The sequence below is a fragment of the Carettochelys insculpta genome, chromosome 20 (genome assembly GCF_033958435.1).
Source record: "Carettochelys insculpta isolate YL-2023 chromosome 20, ASM3395843v1, whole genome shotgun sequence".
NCBI lineage: Eukaryota > Metazoa > Chordata > Testudines > Carettochelyidae > Carettochelys > Carettochelys insculpta.
In genome coordinates, this window is record NC_134156.1 from 8,108,950 (window position 1) to 8,130,277 (window position 21,328).

General features: G+C 54.2%; 1 protein-coding gene across 6 annotated transcripts in view; it reads right to left on the reverse strand.

The window, feature by feature from the left end:
* The window catches only part of ITGB4 (integrin subunit beta 4), a 69,370-nt gene that overhangs the window by 17,658 nt on the left and 30,384 nt on the right, over positions 1-21,328 (reverse strand). For all 6 annotated transcript variants that reach the window (XM_075014156.1, XM_075014157.1, XM_075014159.1 and 3 more), the window contains exons 14-29: positions 18,167-18,270; positions 17,451-17,549; positions 15,886-16,015; positions 15,559-15,681; positions 14,473-14,579; positions 13,463-13,496; positions 12,519-12,707; positions 11,855-11,958; positions 11,493-11,551; positions 10,706-10,729; positions 10,045-10,193; positions 9,767-9,946; positions 8,316-8,464; positions 7,150-7,354; positions 3,639-3,799; positions 2,001-2,181 (exon numbers count right to left, since the gene is read on the reverse strand). In XM_075014156.1, coding sequence (XP_074870257.1) covers positions 2,001-2,181; positions 3,639-3,799; positions 7,150-7,354; positions 8,316-8,464; positions 9,767-9,946; positions 10,045-10,193; positions 10,706-10,729; positions 11,493-11,551; positions 11,855-11,958; positions 12,519-12,707; positions 13,463-13,496; positions 14,473-14,579; positions 15,559-15,681; positions 15,886-16,015; positions 17,451-17,549; positions 18,167-18,270 — 1,998 coding nt within the window. The remainder of the gene's footprint in view (positions 1-2,000; positions 2,182-3,638; positions 3,800-7,149; positions 7,355-8,315; positions 8,465-9,766; positions 9,947-10,044; positions 10,194-10,705; positions 10,730-11,492; positions 11,552-11,854; positions 11,959-12,518; positions 12,708-13,462; positions 13,497-14,472; positions 14,580-15,558; positions 15,682-15,885; positions 16,016-17,450; positions 17,550-18,166; positions 18,271-21,328) is intronic.

Genomic DNA, 21,328 nt, shown 5'->3' on the forward strand with positions numbered 1-21,328 from the left:
GCTTCTTTTACACCACTCGGTCTGCAAGGGCGTCTAGACCCTTCCAATAATGCCTATGGCTGCCCATGTCCATGACGGGCCGTCTTCTCCTCTCCTCCCTCACTTCGGTTCCTTCCCATGGGCCCCCCTCAAGGGAGGTATTTGAGGGAAGGAGAAGTCTTGGCCACCACAAACCAGAGATGGAAGAGCACAAAGCCCATCATTTGGGTCTCCTAGAGTGTGGCCATCTTCCCACTGCCTCACCCTCTCATTCTCCCCAACCCTCTTCACATCCTCAGACTTTCCCAGTACACAGCGTTCAGAGGCACATCAACAAAGAGGCTTCATACGAGGCGGGCACCGGTGGTGGTGGGTGTAGCCGCCACTAGAAGCTGGGCAAAATTTGTCAACGGAACGCGCTCTTTTGCAAATGTTTCACAAATTAATCTTGATTTTGCTGGATATTTTTGATATCCCCCCAAAATACTTAAAAAAAAAGTCAAAACGTTTCACCTCAACACTTGAGATATAAACCATTTCATTTTTTCATTTCAAAATGACCTTTTGTTTCAAAATTTTATAAAAAAACTAAACCAAAAATATTCAAAAAGGCTTGAACCCAAAGCAAAATGTTACATTTTGTGTCAAACAAAAGGTTTTGTTTAAGCCCCAGGTTTATTTTATTATGTATTTGTGATTCTTCAGCATTGCTAGAGAAGTGAAACATCCCATGTTCCTCGAGCTCTGTTCAGCATTTCACAAGGCAGTCGCTGGAGGAGAGAAACCCTGTGATCCATATTTCCATTTGTTTGGGTCCTTCTGTTTTGCTGTTCTTTTTAATACGCCAGCTTTCCCAGCTACTGACCAGGGCAGTACAATGTGAAGTCTCACCCACAAAAGCTCATTACCTAATAAATACATTTGTTAGTCTTTAAGGTACCACAAGACTGCTTGTTTTTCGTGGAGCTACCCCTCTGAAACTATGAAGTGAGATAAAAAGCAGTCAAGTAGCACTTTAAAGACTAGCAAAATAGTTTATTAGGTGAGCTTTCGTGGGACAGACCCACTTCTTCAGACCATAGCCAGACCAGAACTGGCTATGGTCTGAAGAAGTGGGTCTGTCCCACGAAAGCTCACCTAATAAACTATTTTGCTAGTCTTTAAAGTGCTACTTGACTGCTTTTTGTTTTGATAGTGTATAGACTAGCACGGCTTCCTCTCTGTTACTATGAAGTGAGATGTTCAGACTGGTACTCGGAGGAGCAAATAGTCTCTAGTTGATGAGGGTCTGAGTAGTTCTTGTACCTACAGCCCTTCGTAGAATGGTTGTAACTTGTTTAATCTTCATTAACTAGTTCATCCCCACAATCGTCCTCTGGGAGGGCAGGAAAACTCCTCCATTACCACAGTGCTCAGATAGGCCTGGGACAAGAATGGGCTAAAACCTGGACACACAGGGGCTGAGTTTAATCACTTGGTAGGTAGGGTGCTCAGCAGTGAGGAAGATGAGGCTAGATGGGTATGTCTGCACTGCATCAGGGAGCCAGTCTTCTAGCCCAGGACCACGGACTCAGGCTAGCGAGCTGAACAGAGAGGTGTAGATGCTGTAGCTCGGGCCCGCAAGGTGGAGGTGCAGGGAGGTGAGCTTCAGCCTGTGCTGCAATGGTAAAGCAATGGCTACACAGCTGTTGTTACCCTAGAACGAGCCAGTGACCCCGGGCCAGAGACTCGTTCCCAGATGCAGTGCAGACACTCTCTGGGATGTCACAGCTGGGGACACAGGGTGGAAGCGGTTCAGCAATTTGGCTGAAGCCTCAGATGATGCCTGTTTCAGAACCAGCAGCAGAGCATCAAAACTTCTGGCTGCCAGGCCTGGGCGCAGCCCACCACGTCACACCGAGGACATTTCCAAGGAGGCAACAATCTTCCATACATGCTCCATGTCCTCTGGCCACGTTCACCGCTCATTAGGCTCCAATCCCCACAAGCCCCCATGGGAACAAGCTGGGGGTGCAGCTCACCTTCCTCCAGGGTTCGGCAGTGGATGATCTCTGAGTAGGGCCCCTCGTTCGCGTTGCTGTAGGCACAGACCTGCATATCATAGTCACAGTAGGGGTACAGGTTAGTCAGCTCCGCTGAGGGCACTGTGGACTCGATCCACCTGGCTGCCGACTCAGGGTCTCCTTGGATCCAGTACTTCACCTGAAATCAGGGAGAAAACCCTCAGTACGTCGCCCCTCCCTGGTTCTCCTGCTGTTCCTCTTCCCAGCCACAAAGAGCCACTACAAACCCTCAGGCAGCCTGAGGTCCTGCTTGTTATGCCCAGCGGGATGCAATGCCCCTCAGTGGTCAGAGACGACCAGGCACCAATGAAGCCCTCTTTTGAGGGCTTACATCAGATGTGGCCAACCTGCCTCTCGTGAGCTGCATGGGGCTCTTTGCTTGATGAAGCGCAGCTCCTGCTCGGAGCCACACACCTGGACGGCTCCCCGCCGCCCTGCGCACGCGCCCCAGCCCAGCACATGGAGGGAGAAGCGCACGGCGGCCGTGAGTCTGCAGAGTCCCAGACATAATGGGCATTGGATTAGAGCAGGGAGGCTGGGGGTGCCTGGCTCTGGGGGAGGGCATTGAGCCATCCAGCCAGCCATCTATCCAGACGGATGGATAGATGGATAAATAGGTGGATGGATGGATTTTATGGTTCTTTGCACTCTATCCACACCCGTTTTGTCTCTTAGTCTCTAACTGGTTGGCTGCCTCTGGCATACACAGCCTGCACATGGGTGGGGAGGCAGTTTCACCCTACATTGACCACCGACCATCCAGTCCAGCCCGCAGCCAGCGCAGGATTGCTCCCTGCAGTACATTTGCTAGAGCTTGGCTGAGGCTGGTTCTTCCTGCGCCACGTGATGGAGTTGGCCTCACTTTCCCTGGTTGAGGTTTCACTGATGGGAAGCTCTGCCTGCTAACCCCGCCTCCCATCACCCCTTCAGGACAGCAGTGAGAATGTGGTGGCCTGTCCTGCTGGGGAAACGCATCTGTAAACTGAAGGACGATACCTCCTAGCCCCCATTGGGCTCTGCATCAGGCAGCACACGATTAGGTGCTACGCGCATGAAAGAGAGGCAGCAAGGGCGAGGTCCCTGTGCCCTGGCACAGCCACGCTGGGGCTCAGGTCTGTGGCCTGTCGGGGTGGCGATATGCTTCAGGAAAGGAGTGAGGGACAGTGGCTGAACTGTGGGGGGTGGGGAGGGCTGGAGCAGCGGGGCACACGGGAGCTAAAGGTTCCCCGACAACGGTGCACGGAGAAGATTGGTATTATGACGTGTTCTTCCCCGAGCTACATGCTCTTGCACTTCCACAAACTCCACCACCGCCTCAGCCCGGACGGACGGACAGGCAGGCAGGCTCCAGCTGCGAACAGAGCCCTGGCTGACTTTCCCTTACCGCACCGCAGTAAGATCTGCGCTGGTCAGAGAGAATCCGCCCAGCACCCGACTCCCATCCATCTAGGTCTGCGTTAGTGCAGGCCCCCACGATGGCCTCCCACCCGCCGGCTCCTCCCCTACCGCAGGACAAACGCTCTCTGGACTGATGTGGCCCTGATGCCCATATGATGGGCTGTCCACGGCCTCCCCAGGAAGTGATTCAGCCCTTACCTTGTACCCAGTGGGTTTGCCGGGGGGTGGTAGCCAGTTGAAGCGGATTTTCCTGGAGCTTAGAGCTTGGGCATTGGGGTTGAGTGGAGCACCCAGCTTGCCTCTGGGAGATTGAGGGAGCTGGCCCAAGCCAAAGGGGATCGATATGCCATCCACAACCTCTGCAGCAAGGAGAGCAAAATGCCACCAGGGCGTCAATAACCATCCCTCAGCATGACAGAGCGAGATAGAGACAACCTGCACCAGCACGATTCTCCATCTCTGGCTCTGCCAGTGCCTTACGGTCATTACCGGACAAGCTCTCAAGCTAACCCCCAGGAGCAGATCAGCAGCCTCTTCACATCACAGAAAGGGAAACCGAGGCAGGACAAAGCAACATGACACGCTCCCACGGCAAGGTGGACCAAGACTCGGGAATGGAGCCCAGGTATCTTGTCCCCCAAACTAGCCACCAAGTCACCCCTGCCTCTTCTGTGATACACGCAGGACTTGTGGCCCAGATGCCAATCAGCGAATGCTCCTGCTGCTTGTCCTGTCTCTCTGGAGAGCATCTGGTTTTTCCACTGTACATTTTATGGTGCTTCACGAATGGTTTCTCCTTTGGATCACAGCCCCTTTGAGCCCCTATGACAGCATCAACTATGTACCCACTAATTCCTTTAGCACAGTCTACCCAGCAGGCGAGGAGAATGCGCTGCTGTCTGATAGATCCTGCCATGCAACCCGCATCGCCTGGCTCACGCAGCAAGGGTCTTTCCATACGGTATCTAAACCTGAGGCCACTGATGTGGGGCGGGGGGGGAGGGGGAAGTAGAGAGGGCAGCTGCCCCTGGGCTTGTTGATTTAAACGGGCCCAGGGCTCTGGCCCACCATTGTCACTACCTCAGTTGCAACAGTAGCTAGAGCCCTGAGCCCTTTAAGTTGCCGCCAGAGCCCTGCATGACACAGTTCGGGCAGCGCTGAGGGCTGGCTGTGGGAGGCTAGTTGCTAGCCCTGCCCCTTTTGACCGAGGCCCTGCCCCTTCTCTGACCCAAAGCCAAGCTTCCCATATTGCACAGGGGCCCAGCAGTCTGTTGCCAGCCCTGTGTGAACACCACAGAGCCCCTTGATTGGGGTTAACCATCAACAGTGCAGACAGTACTATGTGATTTACTGATGCCCTCAGAACCACTGCTGTGTACACCCCCATCCACCGGGAGAAGAAACAGGAAAACCAATTCCATTCCAGGCTGCAATTCCCAGGATCCATCTCCTCCCATCACTGGGACAGGGATGCTCTCCATGCACGTCTACCACTAGAGGGAACCCAAACTATACCATTAAATACATGTCAGAGAGGTAGCGGAGTTAGCCTGGATCTTCAAAAACAAACAAGAAGTCCTGTGGCACCTTATAGGCTAACAGATATTTTGGAGCATCAGCTCCAAAATATCTATTAGTCTATAAGGTGCCACAGGACTTATTATTAAATACATATTGTTGGAACTATATCATTAAATATATCAAGTGACAGGTAACTTCTACCCCCTCACCGACTATATAAACCCTGAATTCTGTTTTTCCTCTTCACTTTCATCTGATTAAGTGGATTTTACTCATGAAAGCTCATGGCCTAATAAATTCATTAGTCTTTAAGGTGCCACAGGGCTGCTAATTATTAAAACACACCAGTGTAACATGCAAAACCTGCAGCCATCTCTCCAAGGCTACAATGATTCACCCTCCCAAGAACCCACCTTCGAAGGTCCAGGGACGCTCCACATGCTTATCACATATGTAGCCTACGTCACGCAATTCACTAACCCCACCCCATCACAAGTAGACAACCGCTACACTCTCGCACGAACACACATGGGGAAAACGATAAAAGGCCACAAGCGTTCACAAAGCAATCTCTCAGTATTGGACTTGTCGGACCTCATTCTCCACAACGCCTTCCAGAGACGAGCCAGGGAGCTGAGATTCCGTAATCCCCTAGACGCTAGAAACCACGCGCCAAAGCTATGGTTTGTTTATGTCCTCACGATGCAAATTTTGGTGATGGGGCTGCATGGACATAGCCCTGTGGCTAAAAGTTGTTGACTGTGAATGCCGCTTGTCCACACTTTGGCTGACAAAATTCTTCCACCCTCAACCAACAGAGCTAGCGCTCTTACGCCACCAAAGTAGCGGTTACACTCACACTTGCCACTTGTTGAGGAGGAAGGTGAAGCACTCGTGAACGACCAACGTTTTAATGATCAATTGCAAGTGTAGACAAAGCCGGAGGCTCTGGATTTCTGGCATATTACAACAATCTGTGACCCAGTCTCTACCCCTTCCCTTGCTACCTTCCTCCATGACTGGATCATGTGTGTTAATGGGCCATTGCTCCACTCTTGATGTTCACATCTCCACATTCGCTACTGATAATGGGCCACATCCCCCCGACTGAACTGACTTGATTTCTCCTCTCTTGGGCTGTGTCAACAACACCGGCATTCCTCTTTCGAAAGAGGCATGCAAATGAGGTAAATCAAAATGCAAATAAGGTTTAAATTTGCATACCAAACCTCATTTGCATATTATTATTTCAAAATAGCTTCTTTCGAAAGAAGAAAACCAGTGTAGACGCTGCTCTTTCGAAAGTAAACCCCATTGTCAAAAGAATCCTCCTTCCCTTTTTGCATGGGAAGAAGGATTCTTTCGACGATGGGGTTTACTTTCAAAAGAGCAGTGTCTTCTATTTTGAAATAAGAATATGCAATGAGGTGTCAGATATGCAAATTTGTGCCTCATTTGCATGCCTCTTTCGAAAGAGGAATGCAAGCATAGACACAGCCTTGATGTTCACAACTCCACATTAACTGCTGATATTGGGCCACATTCCCTGTGACTGAACAGACCTTGTCAGCTCTGGTCCTCCCCTTGACTGAGACACCCTCTTTAAATCCCCCTCTGAACCCGCCCCGTCCCTCCACTCATGCATCTGATGAAGCGGCGCTTTGCCCACGAAAGTGTAATGCTCCAAAATATCTGTTAGTCTCTAAGGTGCCACAGGACTTCTTGTTTTTTCTGAAGATACAGACTAACTCGGCTCCCTCTCGGATACTTGAAATATGTAAGCAATCCGCTCCACCTTGCATTTAGCAGCGACACTCTGAGTACTTTCCCCAGCCTGAAGAAGAGCGCTGGGTAAGCCAGAGAGCTTGTTGGTCTCACCAGCAGATATTGGGCCAGTAAAAGATGTCACCTCACCCACCTCGTCTCATCAACTACCCCAGACAGGTGTCCAACTAGGGCTGTGGTCCAGCTCAGCCACACGCCGGGGCAGACACATTGCCCATGGAGGGAAAGGAGCATCGCCGGTAGCTCACGCCACTTATCTGTCCTTGTCGCTGGTGTGAGACACTGGAGGGATCACATGCCTCATGCTACTTCGCCTAGCCTGGAGTCATTCACTCTACCAGCAGCACATGGCATAGAAAGGTGGCAAGGCTGGAAAGGCCTGGTTTCCTGGCTGCACACCCACCTGGGTCGGTGATGGTGACTGTGGTCTGGGGGTATTTGCCGAGCTTGGTGCCGTACTTGGGGCTCAGCAGATCCATGGCAAACTGTTTGAGCTGGCGGTTTTGCAGAAGGGCGTCTATCTCAGTCAGCTCCAGCAGAGGCACCTGCACCTCCTTCTGAATCTCCCCCGGCTGGAAGACCAAGTCACCCTCTGTGAAGACATAGTCCTGGGGAAGGAGAAGAAAGAAAATGCTAATTATCTATTTAATCCCTAGGCGCTGCATCCTTGGGACACTGCTTATTCCAGTGACCTTACTGCCACTGCATCCTTGGGACATGGCTCATCCTGTGCCCTTCCTCTCACTGCATATTCAGGACATGGCTCATTTCGAAGCTCTTCCTCCCAGTGCATCACCGGGACATAGCTCATTCCTGTCCCCTTACCCCCACTGCATCCTCGGTTCATGGCTCATTCCTGCACCCTTCTCTGCACTGCATCCATGGGACAGGAGTCATTCCTGCACTCTTCCCCACACTGCACCCCCCACAGACGTGGCTCATTTCTGTGCCCTTCCCCTGTTGCATTCACAGGACACGGTTCATGAGTGCACCTTTCCCTACACTGCATCCTCAGGACACGGCTCAGTGTCCCCTCCCTGCTCCACCCACAGGACATGTTCGTCAGTGTGTTCTCCCCAGCTCCCACATACCCATAGGATACTGCTCTTTACAGTCGTGGTTCAGAAAGGAACCCACACAGCTGTTTTTGCCTATAGTATAAACACAGAGAGTCTCCCTGTCACTCCTGCAGTATGCTCCATATCTGGTTGGACTTCTCCAGGCTGACCCTGCTACAGGACATGACCAGCACGTGATTCGAGGTGGGATCTTCCTGGCTTACCCTGGCTTTTCCCAACTGTCCATTGTTACAAGCATGTTGGAAGGCTGGTCTGGATGCCTGTAAGACCTAAGTTCTTGCTAGCCAGAGCCCAGGCCTCCAACAGGGAAACCTGGTGGGATGGAGCTGGGAAGAGAATTTGTGAGTCTGTGCTCAGACCTCTAGAGCCCCTCTGTTCACCACTCTAGCAGAGTCAGCATTCATCTTGTCTGTACAATAACCAGTTCCTGCTTGCTGGGCTTCACAGCACTCAGCTCATCTCCATCAGCCCCAGGGAGCACAGTCCTTACCTTGCCATCCTTGGCAGTGAGATCCCGAGTTCTGTAAGTGATCTGGGACTTCCCATTGTCCAAGATCTCCCGAACCACTGGGATTCGGGCCACCTGGTCAAAGCGGCTGTAAGAGTAGGCAGGCTGCAGGAAGGTGACGATGCTCCTGGCTGGAAGGAGTCAGACAGTTGGAGCACATGAAAAACACATTTCTGATGGTGGCTTCTTATCAACAAATACGCACACACTCTGAATAGAGGTGGGTTCTTAAAGCCATCATACTGACAAAGCACTTCAGTCTCATCCACTAAGACTCAAGAGCCCCGAGAGGCCAGTATTCACCCTCAGTTAACAGCACAGAGATGTTAAGTGGCCCACCACAAAACAAAACAAAAACCAATACAAGAGGTCCTCTGTCTTGCTCTACTCTTCAGACCACAATGGACTAGTTTGTTGGGCTCGCATCTCGATGGAGTAGACAGCGCTATGGCCATCAATATTCTGAGAGATATGGACTGGTTTTCAATGGCAGCAAATGTCACTTGACTTATGAGGAGAGACTGAGGGATGTGGGCTTCTTTAGTCTGCAGGAGAGAAGAGTAAGGGGGTATTTGACAGCAGACTTCAACTATCTGAAGGGGGATACAAAGAGGATGGAGAGTGGTGACAGATGACGGAACTGGAAGCAATGGCCTCAAGTTGCAGTGAGAGAGGTCTAGGTTGGAGGTTAGGAAAAACTATTTCACCAGGAGGGTGGTGAAGCATTGGAATGTTACCAACAGAGGTGGTGGTATCTCCATCCCTAGAGGTTTTTAAGTCCCCTCTTAACAAAGCCCGGACTGGGATGGTTTAGTTTGCATTGGTCCTGCTTTGAGCAGAGGGAAGACTTGATGACCTCCTGAGATCTCTTCCAACCCTATGATTCAAAGAAACTGCAACAAGAACCCTGAGGATCCGGTGGTCAAAGAGTGCAGGTTTTAAGAAGAAACACCTGCAGGAAAGGAGGAGTGAGGAGATCACTCTGAGATTATGTAAAAGATAAGAAATGAAAAAAGGATGTGAAAGGGGAAGGTCAGCGAGAAGGAAGCCCAGAAAAGGTCAGAGGAAATAAGCAGCTGGAGTTATCCCGTCATGTCCAACTAAACATTCTCTCCGAGCCTCATGACTCAAGGCTTCTGCTGCAAGCGTGAGCCCCTTAGTAGGGATGGGGGCTGCCAGCCAGGACAGCCCAGGAAGGGAGCGACCAGCTGTGTGAGACTCTCCATGTCTTGTCCTCAAATCAAGATGATCTAATTCAGACCCAGATCACTGGGCTGGATGCAGGAATCACTGGGTGGGAGTCTCTGACCTGTGCTAGGCAGGAAGTCAGACTAGACAGTAATGGTCCTTCCCGGCCTTTGGAGCTATTAACCTAGGTTTGAGAATGCCTTATCACACCCCACTCCCCGCTTGTCATGGCTAGGGGCCTTCACCTTGCTCTTTGATGATGGTGATATTGACAAGTCTGCGTCCAATCTCCGCTGTCCCCACGGGCACATCAATGGCCTCCACCTGCAGTTGCTTCTCATCGTCATCTTCATCCCTGATGAAGAGTGGGACCCGGACATCCACTAGATCCACCCCTTCCTGGAACTCTACCATGCCATGGGCATCTGTGCAGGCAGAGAGGGTGAAAGGGCAGAGCTGGGAGGGTCCCTCCGCACAAGCCCCTACTTTGCTTTGGTCAATAAGCCCAGGGCTCGCCTCCTACCTTGGTCAGAGGTCACAGTATAGTAACCCGGTGTCACCTTCAGCTCACTGAAAGCCTCCTGAGAGACGTGTTTCTCCGTCACTTTCACGATCTCCGACTTGGCCGAAAGAGGAGCAGTGAGCACCGTGTCCACAATGGTGTGGTCCTGCCTGCAGCCCGGTCAGGGGAGGGAGAGAAGGGAGGTCACATCCTACCCTGATCCGTCAATCAGACACCTCCACCAACACCAGCCGGGCTGGCAGCTGCCATGGGCCCCGGCGCATGGTGGGAGGGCAGCCCAGCTCCATGCTCCCACAAGGAGTGAGGCCAAGGGTGGAAGGAGCTGGGCCTAGGGCAACCTGCCCTTAGCACTGCCCAGACTGTGGTGCTGGGTACCCCACACACGCACTGCACGGAGCGGTAGAGCAGCTTTGCCAGAGCACTTCCAAGGGGGCTGAAGTAGCAGCAGCGGCAACCGAAGTTCTAGGTCCTTATGAAATGCCAATCCCTGGGCAACTGCCCTCTTTGGCCCTCTCCTACCCCCTGTTGGAGGGCCTGGCCAACAAGCCACTCCCGGCGCTAGTCAGCCATGAAAGCTTTTGAACAACCGTTCCATGTGCGCGCACAGACGAGCAGCGCCGAGACGAAGGGACAGACAGACAGATGTGAACACTCCACCTACCTTTTCCCAGCGTTGGGCTGCACCCTAGGAAAAAAACAGACCCACGAGAGTGAACAGCCCCATCCAAGCCCTCTGGAGAGCCAGGCAGCTCTTATCCAGAGTCCATCTTCAGCCGCCATGGAGCTCCGAGAGCCACTCTGGTGGCCCCCGCTGCAAAGCCCCCTCCAGGGACCAGTGAGGCCAAGAGTTCCCATTTCTGTTCTTGCTCTTGGGGCATGCAATGGCAAGCTCCAGAGAGCCCCACCTGCTGCGAGATGCAGTCTCTGGCTAGCGTCTACCCGCCCGATGTATCCTCCAGAGCTGCTCATTCCTATTCAGTATATCCTGCCGCGCCCTACAGCCCAGCTTCTCCGCCCACCGAGGCGGAGGTGGTTTACAGTGAGTTAACCCCAAGGGAACGATTCTCCCGGCCGAGAGGAGGAGACCACGTTCGCAGGGCCAACACTTTTTCCCCACTGCCACTTTGTCACTGGCTTCGGCAAGACTAGATCGGACCTGTAGCAGTTGAGTTCCTTGTATGGACCCAGAAGTATTCCGGAGAGCCCAGAGTGGTGACTCTGGGGTGTGCTGGGAGGCCCCTGGCAAGGACGTGAATCCCTGGCACTCACCTCACCGTACTAGGGGGATCATCGCACCCAGGCCCCTGCACCCAGAAACTGCCCTTATAGAGCTTAGGCGCCCCGGAGGTCGGAGAGCCTGCCACAGCGCCAGAGCTGGGGGACTTTGCAGCTCTGCATGCCCCTCAATCTCACGCCCATCTACCCGGCCCTCTCCCTGGGTCACTCACCTGAACTTAGTCTGCTGGACTTTGTGGGCCCCAGAAACGTGCCTGTAGACATCACTCAGCTGTAAGGAGCAGAAGAGTCTGTTACAGGCCCAGGGGGACTCCGCACAGCAGGCACCGTGCCGCTTGCTTTGCTGTCTTCCTCGTCACAGCCCCTCTCTCCAGTCCGCCTCACTGGCAGCCCAGAGCCTCAGCAGCGGGTGAACCGCGGCAGAGAGAACCTCCCTTCAGGAGCTACGTCTGTTCCCATCCGTTCCCCAGCCTCACAGGCCGGCTTTCCCGGCCCTAGCCGCTGCTTATACTGGCTGAACCTGGCTCCCTCTGCCCCAAAAGACAAACCCCTGAGGTAATAGCTTGGCCCTTACGTTCTCCTCCACCTCCTTGCGCAGCTGCTCACATTCGCGGGTGTCCGGTTTCATGAGGTTCTGAGTGAAGAGCCGGGCCAGCCTCAGCGAAACTCCATAAGGAACTGGAGAGAGGAATCCCCCGTCAGACTCCCTCACCGGCCGCCAGAGAAACCAGCTCGTGAACAGCTGGCCACCAGAGCAAGACTTGAACAGGGCCCTGGTGGCCCAGACCCCAGCCGGCAGCACCCAGTTTCCAAGGCATGGCCGGTTCCCATGGTGCTTGCTCAGACCATCAGCCGCTGCGTGCCGTAAGCGGTGGGCAAGACACAGCCGGAGCCCAGGGAAGGCAGGGAGCTGGAGGTGCTCTCTCAGAAGCTGCCTGCACTAAGAGCGGTTCTAGGAGCGAATGACCGAGAGACGCTCATGGCGGTGGGCCTGGGAGGAACCTCACAGTTACTGTGTCAGAGCCAGGATATACAGTCCAGGGCTTGCGTTGATCCCTTGGGAGCAGGGGAGTCTCCTTGCAGGGAGATGCTCTCGTGGGAAAGGAGCAAACTTGGACCTGGGGGTAGCCAAGGGCCAGGAGGAGATCCCAATGGAACCAAACCCTCTTCCCATCTGGCACCAGTGGGTGGCCACACCTGGCCCCTCCCCTCCGGCACCCCCCAGCGTTAGTGCTCACTCAGCTCCTTGGGGTTGGTGGTGGTGTGGGAGGAGAAGCCCGGCTTGTGGACGTTGTTGTTGATCTTCCAGCGGACAGCGTCCTGGCCTTTCAGAGAGCCGCTGCGCACCATGGGGGTGTCCAGGTGATCCGAAGCCATGAGGCTCTGCCGTAGCATGTAGTGATCCTCTTTGAACCCAACGGTGCGGCCTGTGGGGTGAGGAGAGAGCAGGTGAAAGCCGGTCGGCTCCAAGACCTGTGCTTTGCCCTGCGCTCTCACGGTGCTCATGGGAAGAGCTGGACTGACAGCCCCCTGCCTCCCCCACCATCTATCCACAGAGCTTGCCCTGCCCTCTGCTGCCCAGGAGCGCGGGCACCATGGCCCAGCTCAGCCACAGCCTCTCTGCCAAGACACCAACAAGGGGCCCAGGAAACTCTCTCTCCTGACAGTAGCTCCAAACCCTTCCTGGCCCCCGTGGAACTCGTCCTGAGACCGCTGGAGGACAGTCCAGGAGACCCTGGGTCCAGCTGCTGCCTGGGGTCTGGTGCTTTGCTCTGAGGGATCCTAACTGCGTGTGAGGAGCCCAGGGTGCCAGCAGCCTCTGCCCAGAGCTGGCACAGCTGCTGGGGGCCCAAGGGCAGTGCGGAGGCATCATGCCTGCTGGGCACATACAGAGGACGTCCCAGGTGCCCACTGAATGAACAGCGCTTGTTCAGCTACCATGCATCCGGGCACACAAAACTCGGAGACTTCAGCCCTCTGGACTCCCACCCAGGTCATTGTCTGGCGGTCTCAACTAAGGACCCTGCTGAGCCTTCCAGGCACTGGAAGGGTTAATCCTCCGGGGGGGCGGGGGTCTTGCTGGTGCCCACTCCCTTTCCTTCCTGTCTGCATAGGGAATGGGCCCCCTCACCCGCCTCTGCGCACGGCCCCTGCCCCCCAGAGCAACGTAAAGCGACGGTACCTCGTGCACAGCAGGGCAGCAGGGCCAGGCAAGCCTAAGGGACAAAACACAGAAACGAGGAGTCCCCCCGTGGCCGAGAGCTCCTGGGAGAACGCGCCTGTGCTGACGCAGCGGCTAGGTCCACGACCGGAAGCCACAGGGTGGCGTGGACGCCTTGTGGGGCCAGCCAGAGCTACCTACCGCAGGTCATTGTTCCACTGGGAAGACCAAGACCAGGTCTCCCCCAGCCTCCCTTAGCCCCCTCAAGCCACCCTGGCCTGTGCACAGCCACAGCCCCAAGGGGGACGGCTGCAGATTCAGCAGCACACGACAGGCTTCCATTGGAGCCTTGCCTCAGGGCTGAGGGGAAACCGCTGCCCACGCTGCTCATGGAAACCCACGAGGCAACCCCTGGGTGAAGCTTAGATGCCATGTGGGAAGGACATCTTACCTCCTCCCCCATCTGTGGCCTAGAGAGAAGGCCTGCACTCCTTTGGCCAGTGCCGCATTTGGCTGGGGGCGTGGGGGGAACAGAGTTAGATACATCAAGCCACGGTGGCCTCACAGCATCCCCGGCAGCAGGTACTGCGTCGGAGACACGGGCTAAGCGACCACGTTTGGCAGCAGGCCCAGAAAACTGGTGGCTTAATTTTTAAAAAAAGCAGGCGGCTAGAAGCCGTGGCTTGCATACGAAGGGCCAGACCCCAGTGGCTTTTCCTCCCCTGGGCCCGCTCTGCCTCACCAGCCCGCTGGTGGCCTAGCCAGCACTGTGAGACCATGGCTTCCTTGGGGCTGCCTGGGCAGAGCTCGCCATGCCAGGGAAGCCTCGACATGTGCCCACTAAGCCACAGGGGCAAGCCAGGGCGCAGTGGGACACGGCCCCAAGAGTGCCAGGACACTTGGCATATTCCACCTCCCTCCGACTGGCAAAACGTCCCTCGGTTCGGAGCTGCTGCTTTCCCGGAGCCGGGTTCCAGCCCAACTCCGTGCCCACTGCTCCCAGCCCAGGCGCCCCCGGGGCCGGACCTCACCTTGCAGCAGGGGCAGTACTTCCAGCAGAGCATCAGCAGCAATCCCAGCAGTAGTATCAGGAACATGAGCAGGGGGATGAACCACAGGAAGCTTCCAGGTGGGCACTCTGCAACAAATTAGTGGTTAGCGTGAGTGGGAGGGCGGCAGGACCCCAGCGCACGTGGGTTGGAAGAGAGGGAGAGGAAGGAACGCAGAGCCAGAGACAGGGAGGGGGACAGGAGAGCGGCTGGTCAGACTTCTCCTAAGGAGGGAACAGCCATGCCAAGATCCAGTAACATCCCTGCGACTGCTCCAGGAGCTCACTCAGAGACTCCCGCAAGTGCCAGGCCAGGGAGCTGGGGGCTGCCAGCTCTTCATTCACGTCCCAAGCAGGTAGCCAGTTCACTGCCAGCCTAGGGGCAGGAGGGACTTAAAAACACTCCCCTGCTGCTGGCTGGTGGGTGGCCAGTGTGGGATGAACTGGGAGGAGTCCCAGGGGACAAGATCCAGCAACCAGCTCTGTGGGCCCTTCCAGGATATTTCAGCTGATTGCTGGGGGACCAGGCAAGCCAGGGATTCCAGGTGCCATTGGAGAACCATGATTTGCAGACTGAACAATGCGCTCCACCTGGAGGTGGCCTCTCCAGGGCAGAGTGAAAGAAGCTTGCACCTTCCCTGCCCAGGCTGTGGCTAGGACAGGCTCTTGCCCCTAGCTGGTGCCTTGCATTGCATTGGAGAGAAGCGACCACCTGTATAATCGCCTGAGGGCTCCCAGATGAGTGTTTGCAGCAGGGTTCCCTCAATTTTTTCCGTCCGTTGGGCAGAATACATTTTTAAGGTGCACCAAGGTATGTGCAGATGTGCACCACTCATAGCAAAGTTGCAGGCTGTGGATAGCAGCGGGCACTCTGCTAATCAACTAGGTGGCACCTGACTCTCGCTTGGGCAGCCACCCAAGTGCTCAGCGTACAGGGGACACAGGTTTGCACCCCAATGCCAGCCAGGGCCAGAGAGGTCGAGCTCTGATCAGCAGTCGGTGGGGGCACTAGGCCTTGGGAGCTCTGAGGCTTCACCACGTCTCCTCCCCTGACCAGGGCCCTGCTCACCTTTCTTCTTCTGCACCAGGACGGTGCCGTTGTGCAGCATGCTGGGATCCCCTTCCAGGATGTAACGGAATGTGCAGTCATCCTCCTCATCCTGGAAGGAGCAGTACTCGTTCATCTCCTTCACTAGAGAGAGAGGGGGCAACTGGAGTCATGGGCGGGAGCACCCCGAGGCTGAAGTTACACGTAGGGCCCCATTGCGCTAGGTGCTGTACAGATGTACAGGTGCATGCACACACAGACACACACATGGACACAGCCACACAAGGGCCCTGCCCTGCAGGGCTCGAGGAAGCCAGCGCCTTTGGCAACTGCAGGAGGGCACTGTACCTTTTTGCAGTTCATCCACCATCTGGATCTTGAAAGGGCAGTTCTTGCATTTCTGCCCCTTCTTCTCCCCTGTCCCCCAGGCTTGGCACTGGACGCAGCTTCGAAGGTCTTCACACACCCCCAAGTAGTGCTACACACCGGAGACACGCCATCGGACAGCGAGGGGAACAGGGGGAGGGACATCATCAGACTCGAAAGGGGGAGTGCTGGAGAGAATTCCCGGGCCCACATCATCAGAGTAAGGGAGGGAGGGGCAAGGGGAGATCAGACTGCGGGGGACGTGAGTGAGGGGGGTGGAGGTGACATACAAAGAGTGGCTCTGCAGCAGGAGGGGAGTGCGTAACCAGCTCATTTGAAATCCCATCACAGACTGAAACTGAAACCCCAGGTGGCCCCGGATGCTTTGCCTTGGGCACCAGGAGGTGGATTTTGGCAGTTGGTTCCTAATGTCTACAGCGGGCAAAAGCAACCCGCAGATGCAAACAGGTGCACCCAGTGTATGAACAGAGAGACTCTGGCTCACGGCACTTTGATCCCAACTTCCCTGGGTGTAGGAGACATTCAGATCTGGGGTTCTGAATAGGCCCCATCTCAGTGAAATCATCAACATCGATGTTATGCCCTGAGATGGCAGCTCTCATCTCTGCACCTCTGGAGCTTTCATAGACAATAACAGCCCGAGTCTCCCATGCTCCTGGGAAGTATATTCCTCCTCGCACAGTTGGGGAAACCGAGGCAGTGAGACGTGAAGCATCTCAGAGAATCAGAAGGAGAAGCCAGGAGCTAAATGCCAGAGATAAGTTCTAAGTCAGTTGTGAGCAACCTACAGTCTGCGGGTCATATACCTGCCACTGGGGCTTCACCTGTGGCCCAGCGACCTCCTGGCTGCCCCCCTCCTCTTGTGCACTGGGGTCTTGTCCTTCCTACCCATCTCCCTGCACTTTTGGAGGTTCTGTCCCCGCTCTCCTGCGCCCCCCTCCCAGAGCTGGAACAGCCATGACTCAGCTGTTCGCAGCATTCCAGCTCAGGCAGGGAGGAGGAGGAAAAGGGACGAGCGCAAATCAGAGGATTTGCAAGTGCTTCTGAAGGGCCGGGAAGGAGGCTTGGGAAGTGTGGGGCTCCAGTGCCCTCGAGCACAAGAGACACATAGCGGGTGGCCGGGGGCACACGGGGCTGCAGGTGGAGCCCCAGTGAGCTGTGGGCTCCTGCAACCCACTGGGGTGAAGGAGGCTCACTCATGGCTCACTCACTACCCACGGTTGCCATCACTGCTCTAACCAGCAGGCATGCTCCCCACCTGCAAATGCATTTCTTGGCATATTGCTGCATGTGTCAGTTTAATAACGTCTGTGAGCAACACACAGGATTGAAACTAGCCTGATGAGCCTGAGAAGACAGCAGGCCTATCCCCAAGGGATTTCTTCTGGCATGGGTGTGTGCTTGGCCTTGTTTGGAGTCCTCCCAGCCCTCTCAGAAGCCCCAGGCTTCCCTAGAGTTCAGGAGCCAGGCCATGAGCAGCCAGGTGACACGTTAGATGTGTCGGTCTCTGACCCTGTGAGCCTTACCTGGTAGTAGCTGCCTTCACAGGTGGGGTCACTGTATGGAGAGGACACGCTGCAGATGCAACGGCCACATTCGCATCTCCCGCGGCCATTGCAGATCCCCTGCAGGAGTAGAGGGGGCCCCAGATCGGCTCAGCCTCTGAGACTGGTGACAAGCCCACCCTCAGCGCGGCTGGTAAAAGATGCCCTAGACCAGCGGCCTGCCAATGCCACCCTGCCCCCGTCACTCACCCATGGTGACACCAGATAACAACGGTAAAGGGATCAAAGCCTCAGGCACCAAGGCAGGAGGGGTGAGTGAAAAGCCTTATGTTACCCAGAGCTGCACCTGCTTCTCTCCAGAGGTGGAAAAAGTACCCCAAAAGTTACTTGAGTAAGAGTGCAGCTGCTTTCTCTTCTGATACTTGAGTACAATCTCGGTGTGACTAAGATGTCGCATGCGCGCACGTGTACTTTTACTCAAGTCGTTTTCCAGAGGGACACTGGGATGTGTGCTTAAGTACATTCCTCCCAAAGCAGGTGTACTTTTTCCACCTCTGCTTTTCTCAGGCCATCCACCTCCCCGGCTTAATTCAATCCAGATTTCTCTTTGACCTGCAGCCCTTTGAACCCAGGGCAGCCGAAAAGTCAGACTCCGCCTCCACCTCTTTGGCCCCACCCTGCCCCCCGCATGGAACAATCCCGCACTCTGTGCTGGCCCCAGCGGAGATGTGACCTACCCCTTTGCTGTCGATGCAGGTGTCATTGCTGGTGGGACATTCGCAGCCAAGACCCCACCAGCCGTTGTCACAGGCACACTGGCCCATGTAGCAGCGACCACGGTCTACAGAGAAAGAGAAGATGCTACAGGTGAGCGCAGAGCTGAGCAGTATCCCTTGCTCCTGATCTCATGAGGTTGTTCCTGCCTTTGACTCCCAGGCTCATGAGCCACCCCAGCTGCTCCCCAGGATTTCCTCACTATATCTTCAGCCTTGTCCTCCCATTTCACCCTTTGAGAGCAGATGCCCTCCTGTCCCTGGGGGAGAGGAAACGGGACAGCCATATGCATGGTAAGAAGAAGCAGCTAATGACCCTGACTACAGACCAAGAGGCAGCGTTTCATTCACTTCAAGGCCAAGACTCAGAGCTCAAATCAGACCTGCGTGGTCCAGTGCCTTCATTATGGCCCTGGGTCCAAAGCAACCCAAAGGTGAGTGACACGTACTCCTTTCCTTGTGCTCTTCTGCAATGTTATCTTCTGGCTCAGGATACACACGTGGGATCATCTCTCTCTCTGGTGCATAAAGGATCTGCTACCATCACTGTGCCAGCTAAAGGCAATCTCCCTGAGGTTAAGTGGCAAAGGTCTCTCTTTTAGAGCCCCAAGCCCTGGGCTCCCTCTCAGGGCATAAGAACGGCCATACTGGGTCACATCAAAAGTCCATCTAGCCCAGTATTCTGTCTCCTGATAGTGGCCAATATCAGGTGCTCCAGAGGCAGAGAACAGAACAGGTAATCACCACCAACAACCAGTTTCATACATACAAAACGGGAAGGGACTGTCGAGGAAAGACCTGAAAGCTCGTTACCAAACACAGTAGACCTGTTCCGCGAGGGTTATGTGAGGGTTCCATTCCGCGTGCCCGCGCGTAATCTGGATTTCGCGTAAGTGGGGATCTGGCTTTTTCCCCCCACGAAACACACGTTCTGCAGCCGGGGAAGCAGCAGAAAGGTGAGTCCTGGGGTGGGGGGGCGCAGTTGGGGAGGGTTAAGCCTGGTGGTAGGTTGGAGCTGTGAGAGGCGGGTGGGTTAAGCCTGGGGTGGGTTAGGGCTGCAGGGGGCAAGGGGTGGAGTTGAGCCGCAGCTGTGCATGGGGGTGGTGAGCTGGGCTACGCGGGGTTTGAACCACAGAAGGAGGACGGAACCAGAGTTGCATGCGGGGGGCTTGAATCAGGGTGGGGGTGTTGAACCAGAGCCACATGTGGGGAGTGGGCTTGAACTGGGGCCGCACGCAGGGGATTTGAACCGGGCCAGGAGGATGGAACTGAGGCCGTGTGTGAGGGGTTTGAGCTGGAGTTGAGCCTGAGGGGTGGTAAGCCAGAGCAGGGGTCGGGGATGACAAGGAGCTGTGAGTGGAGCTGGGTGGGGGGTTGCTGAGCCAGGGCCATGTGGAGACAGGAGGGCTGAGCCAGGGCTGGGGAGGGGAGCAAGTTAAGTGTAACTGGAAATCATGCATTTCCAGGATTTACTGCAGAAATCAGGGGTCAGCCGCGTAAGAGTGGGGTCACGAACTCTGGTTTCACGCACTCTGAGACCGTACTGTAAATAACATTGTTAGTCTTCATGGTGCCATAGGACTGCTTGCTTTTTTGTGAGGCTACAAACTAACACAACTCTCCCTCAGACTGCCTCGGAAAGAGTACTGCAGAAAGGGATCTACAAGTCATGATGGACCACGAGGTAAGTATGAGTCAATCGTGTGACACCGCTGGAAAAAAAAAAATTCTGGGATGCATTAACAGGGCTGTCGCAAGCAAGACACGATTAGTAATTCTCCTGCTCTACTCAGTGCTGATTAGGCCTCAACTTGATTATTGCGGCCAGTTCTGGGCACCGCATTTCAAGAAGGATGTGAAGAAACTGGAGAAGGTCTAGAGAAGAGCAACAAAAGTGATCAAAGGTCTAGAAAATAATGCAGTATTGTAAGAATTAGGCTTGTTTAGTTTGGAAAAAGAGAAGACTGAGAGGGGACATGAGAACAGCTTTCAAATCCCTAAATGGTATTACAAGGAGGAAGGAAAAAAAAAATCACTCTCTTTCACCTCTAAGGGCAGGACAAGAAGCAATGGATGTTTAGATTGGACATTAGGAAAAGATTCCTAACTATCAGGGTGGTTAAGCACTGGACTAAATTACCTGGGGAGTTTGTGGACTCTATATCATTGGAGATTTTTCAGACCAGGTTAGACGAATATCTGTCAGTTATGATCTAGATCATGGGTGTCCAACGTTTTGGCTTGCCTGGGCCGCATTGAGTGAAGAGGAATTGTCTGGGCCACATATAAGATATATAATATAGTTAATGTATATAAATCACATAATAACGTTAAAAGTTTACGATCTTGTGGGGCCGCATTACTAGCTGTCCAGGGCCGCATGCGGCCCATGGGCTGGACACGCCTGATCTAGATGGTGCTTGGTCTTGCCATGAGGACAGGGGACTGGACTAGATGACCTCTCACGGTCCCATCCGGTTCTAGTGTTCTGAGATCCTAAGCAATCCCTCCCCTGTTGCCTATTTCCAGTTTCTGACACAGAGGCTAGGGACACTACTCCTGCTTATCTTGGCTAATAGTCATTGATGGACTCCATGACTTCATCAAGCTTTTTTTTTTTTTTAAACCCTGTCATAGTCTTGCAGATATTATTTGTAATGTCCGTATGGGATGAAGAGTCTTGAATGAAGCTGTTGCTTTATGTATCCTGGTATTGATATCCTTGTCTATTCCTCCATCTCTGCCCATAATACTGTTCCATACCCCTTTCAATTTTTGTTGCCGTTTCCTGAACTTACCTTCGTTTTGGATGAAGTAACCACATCTGCATGCAGCATTCAAGATGTGGGTGTGCCAAAGATTTATACAGAGGCAATAAGATATTCTGTCTTATTCTCCTTCCTTTTCTTAATGATTCACAACATTCAGTTTGCTTGACTGCTGCTGCATGTTGAGTTGATATTTTCACAACCTCATTCCATTCTGAAAACTCACCACTTATTCCTACCCTTTGTTTCCGATCTTTTAACCAGTTATCAATCCATGACAGGGATCTTTCCTCTTACCCCATGACAGCTTACTTTGCTTGTGAGCATTCACTGAAGGATGTTGTCAAAAGGCTTCAGA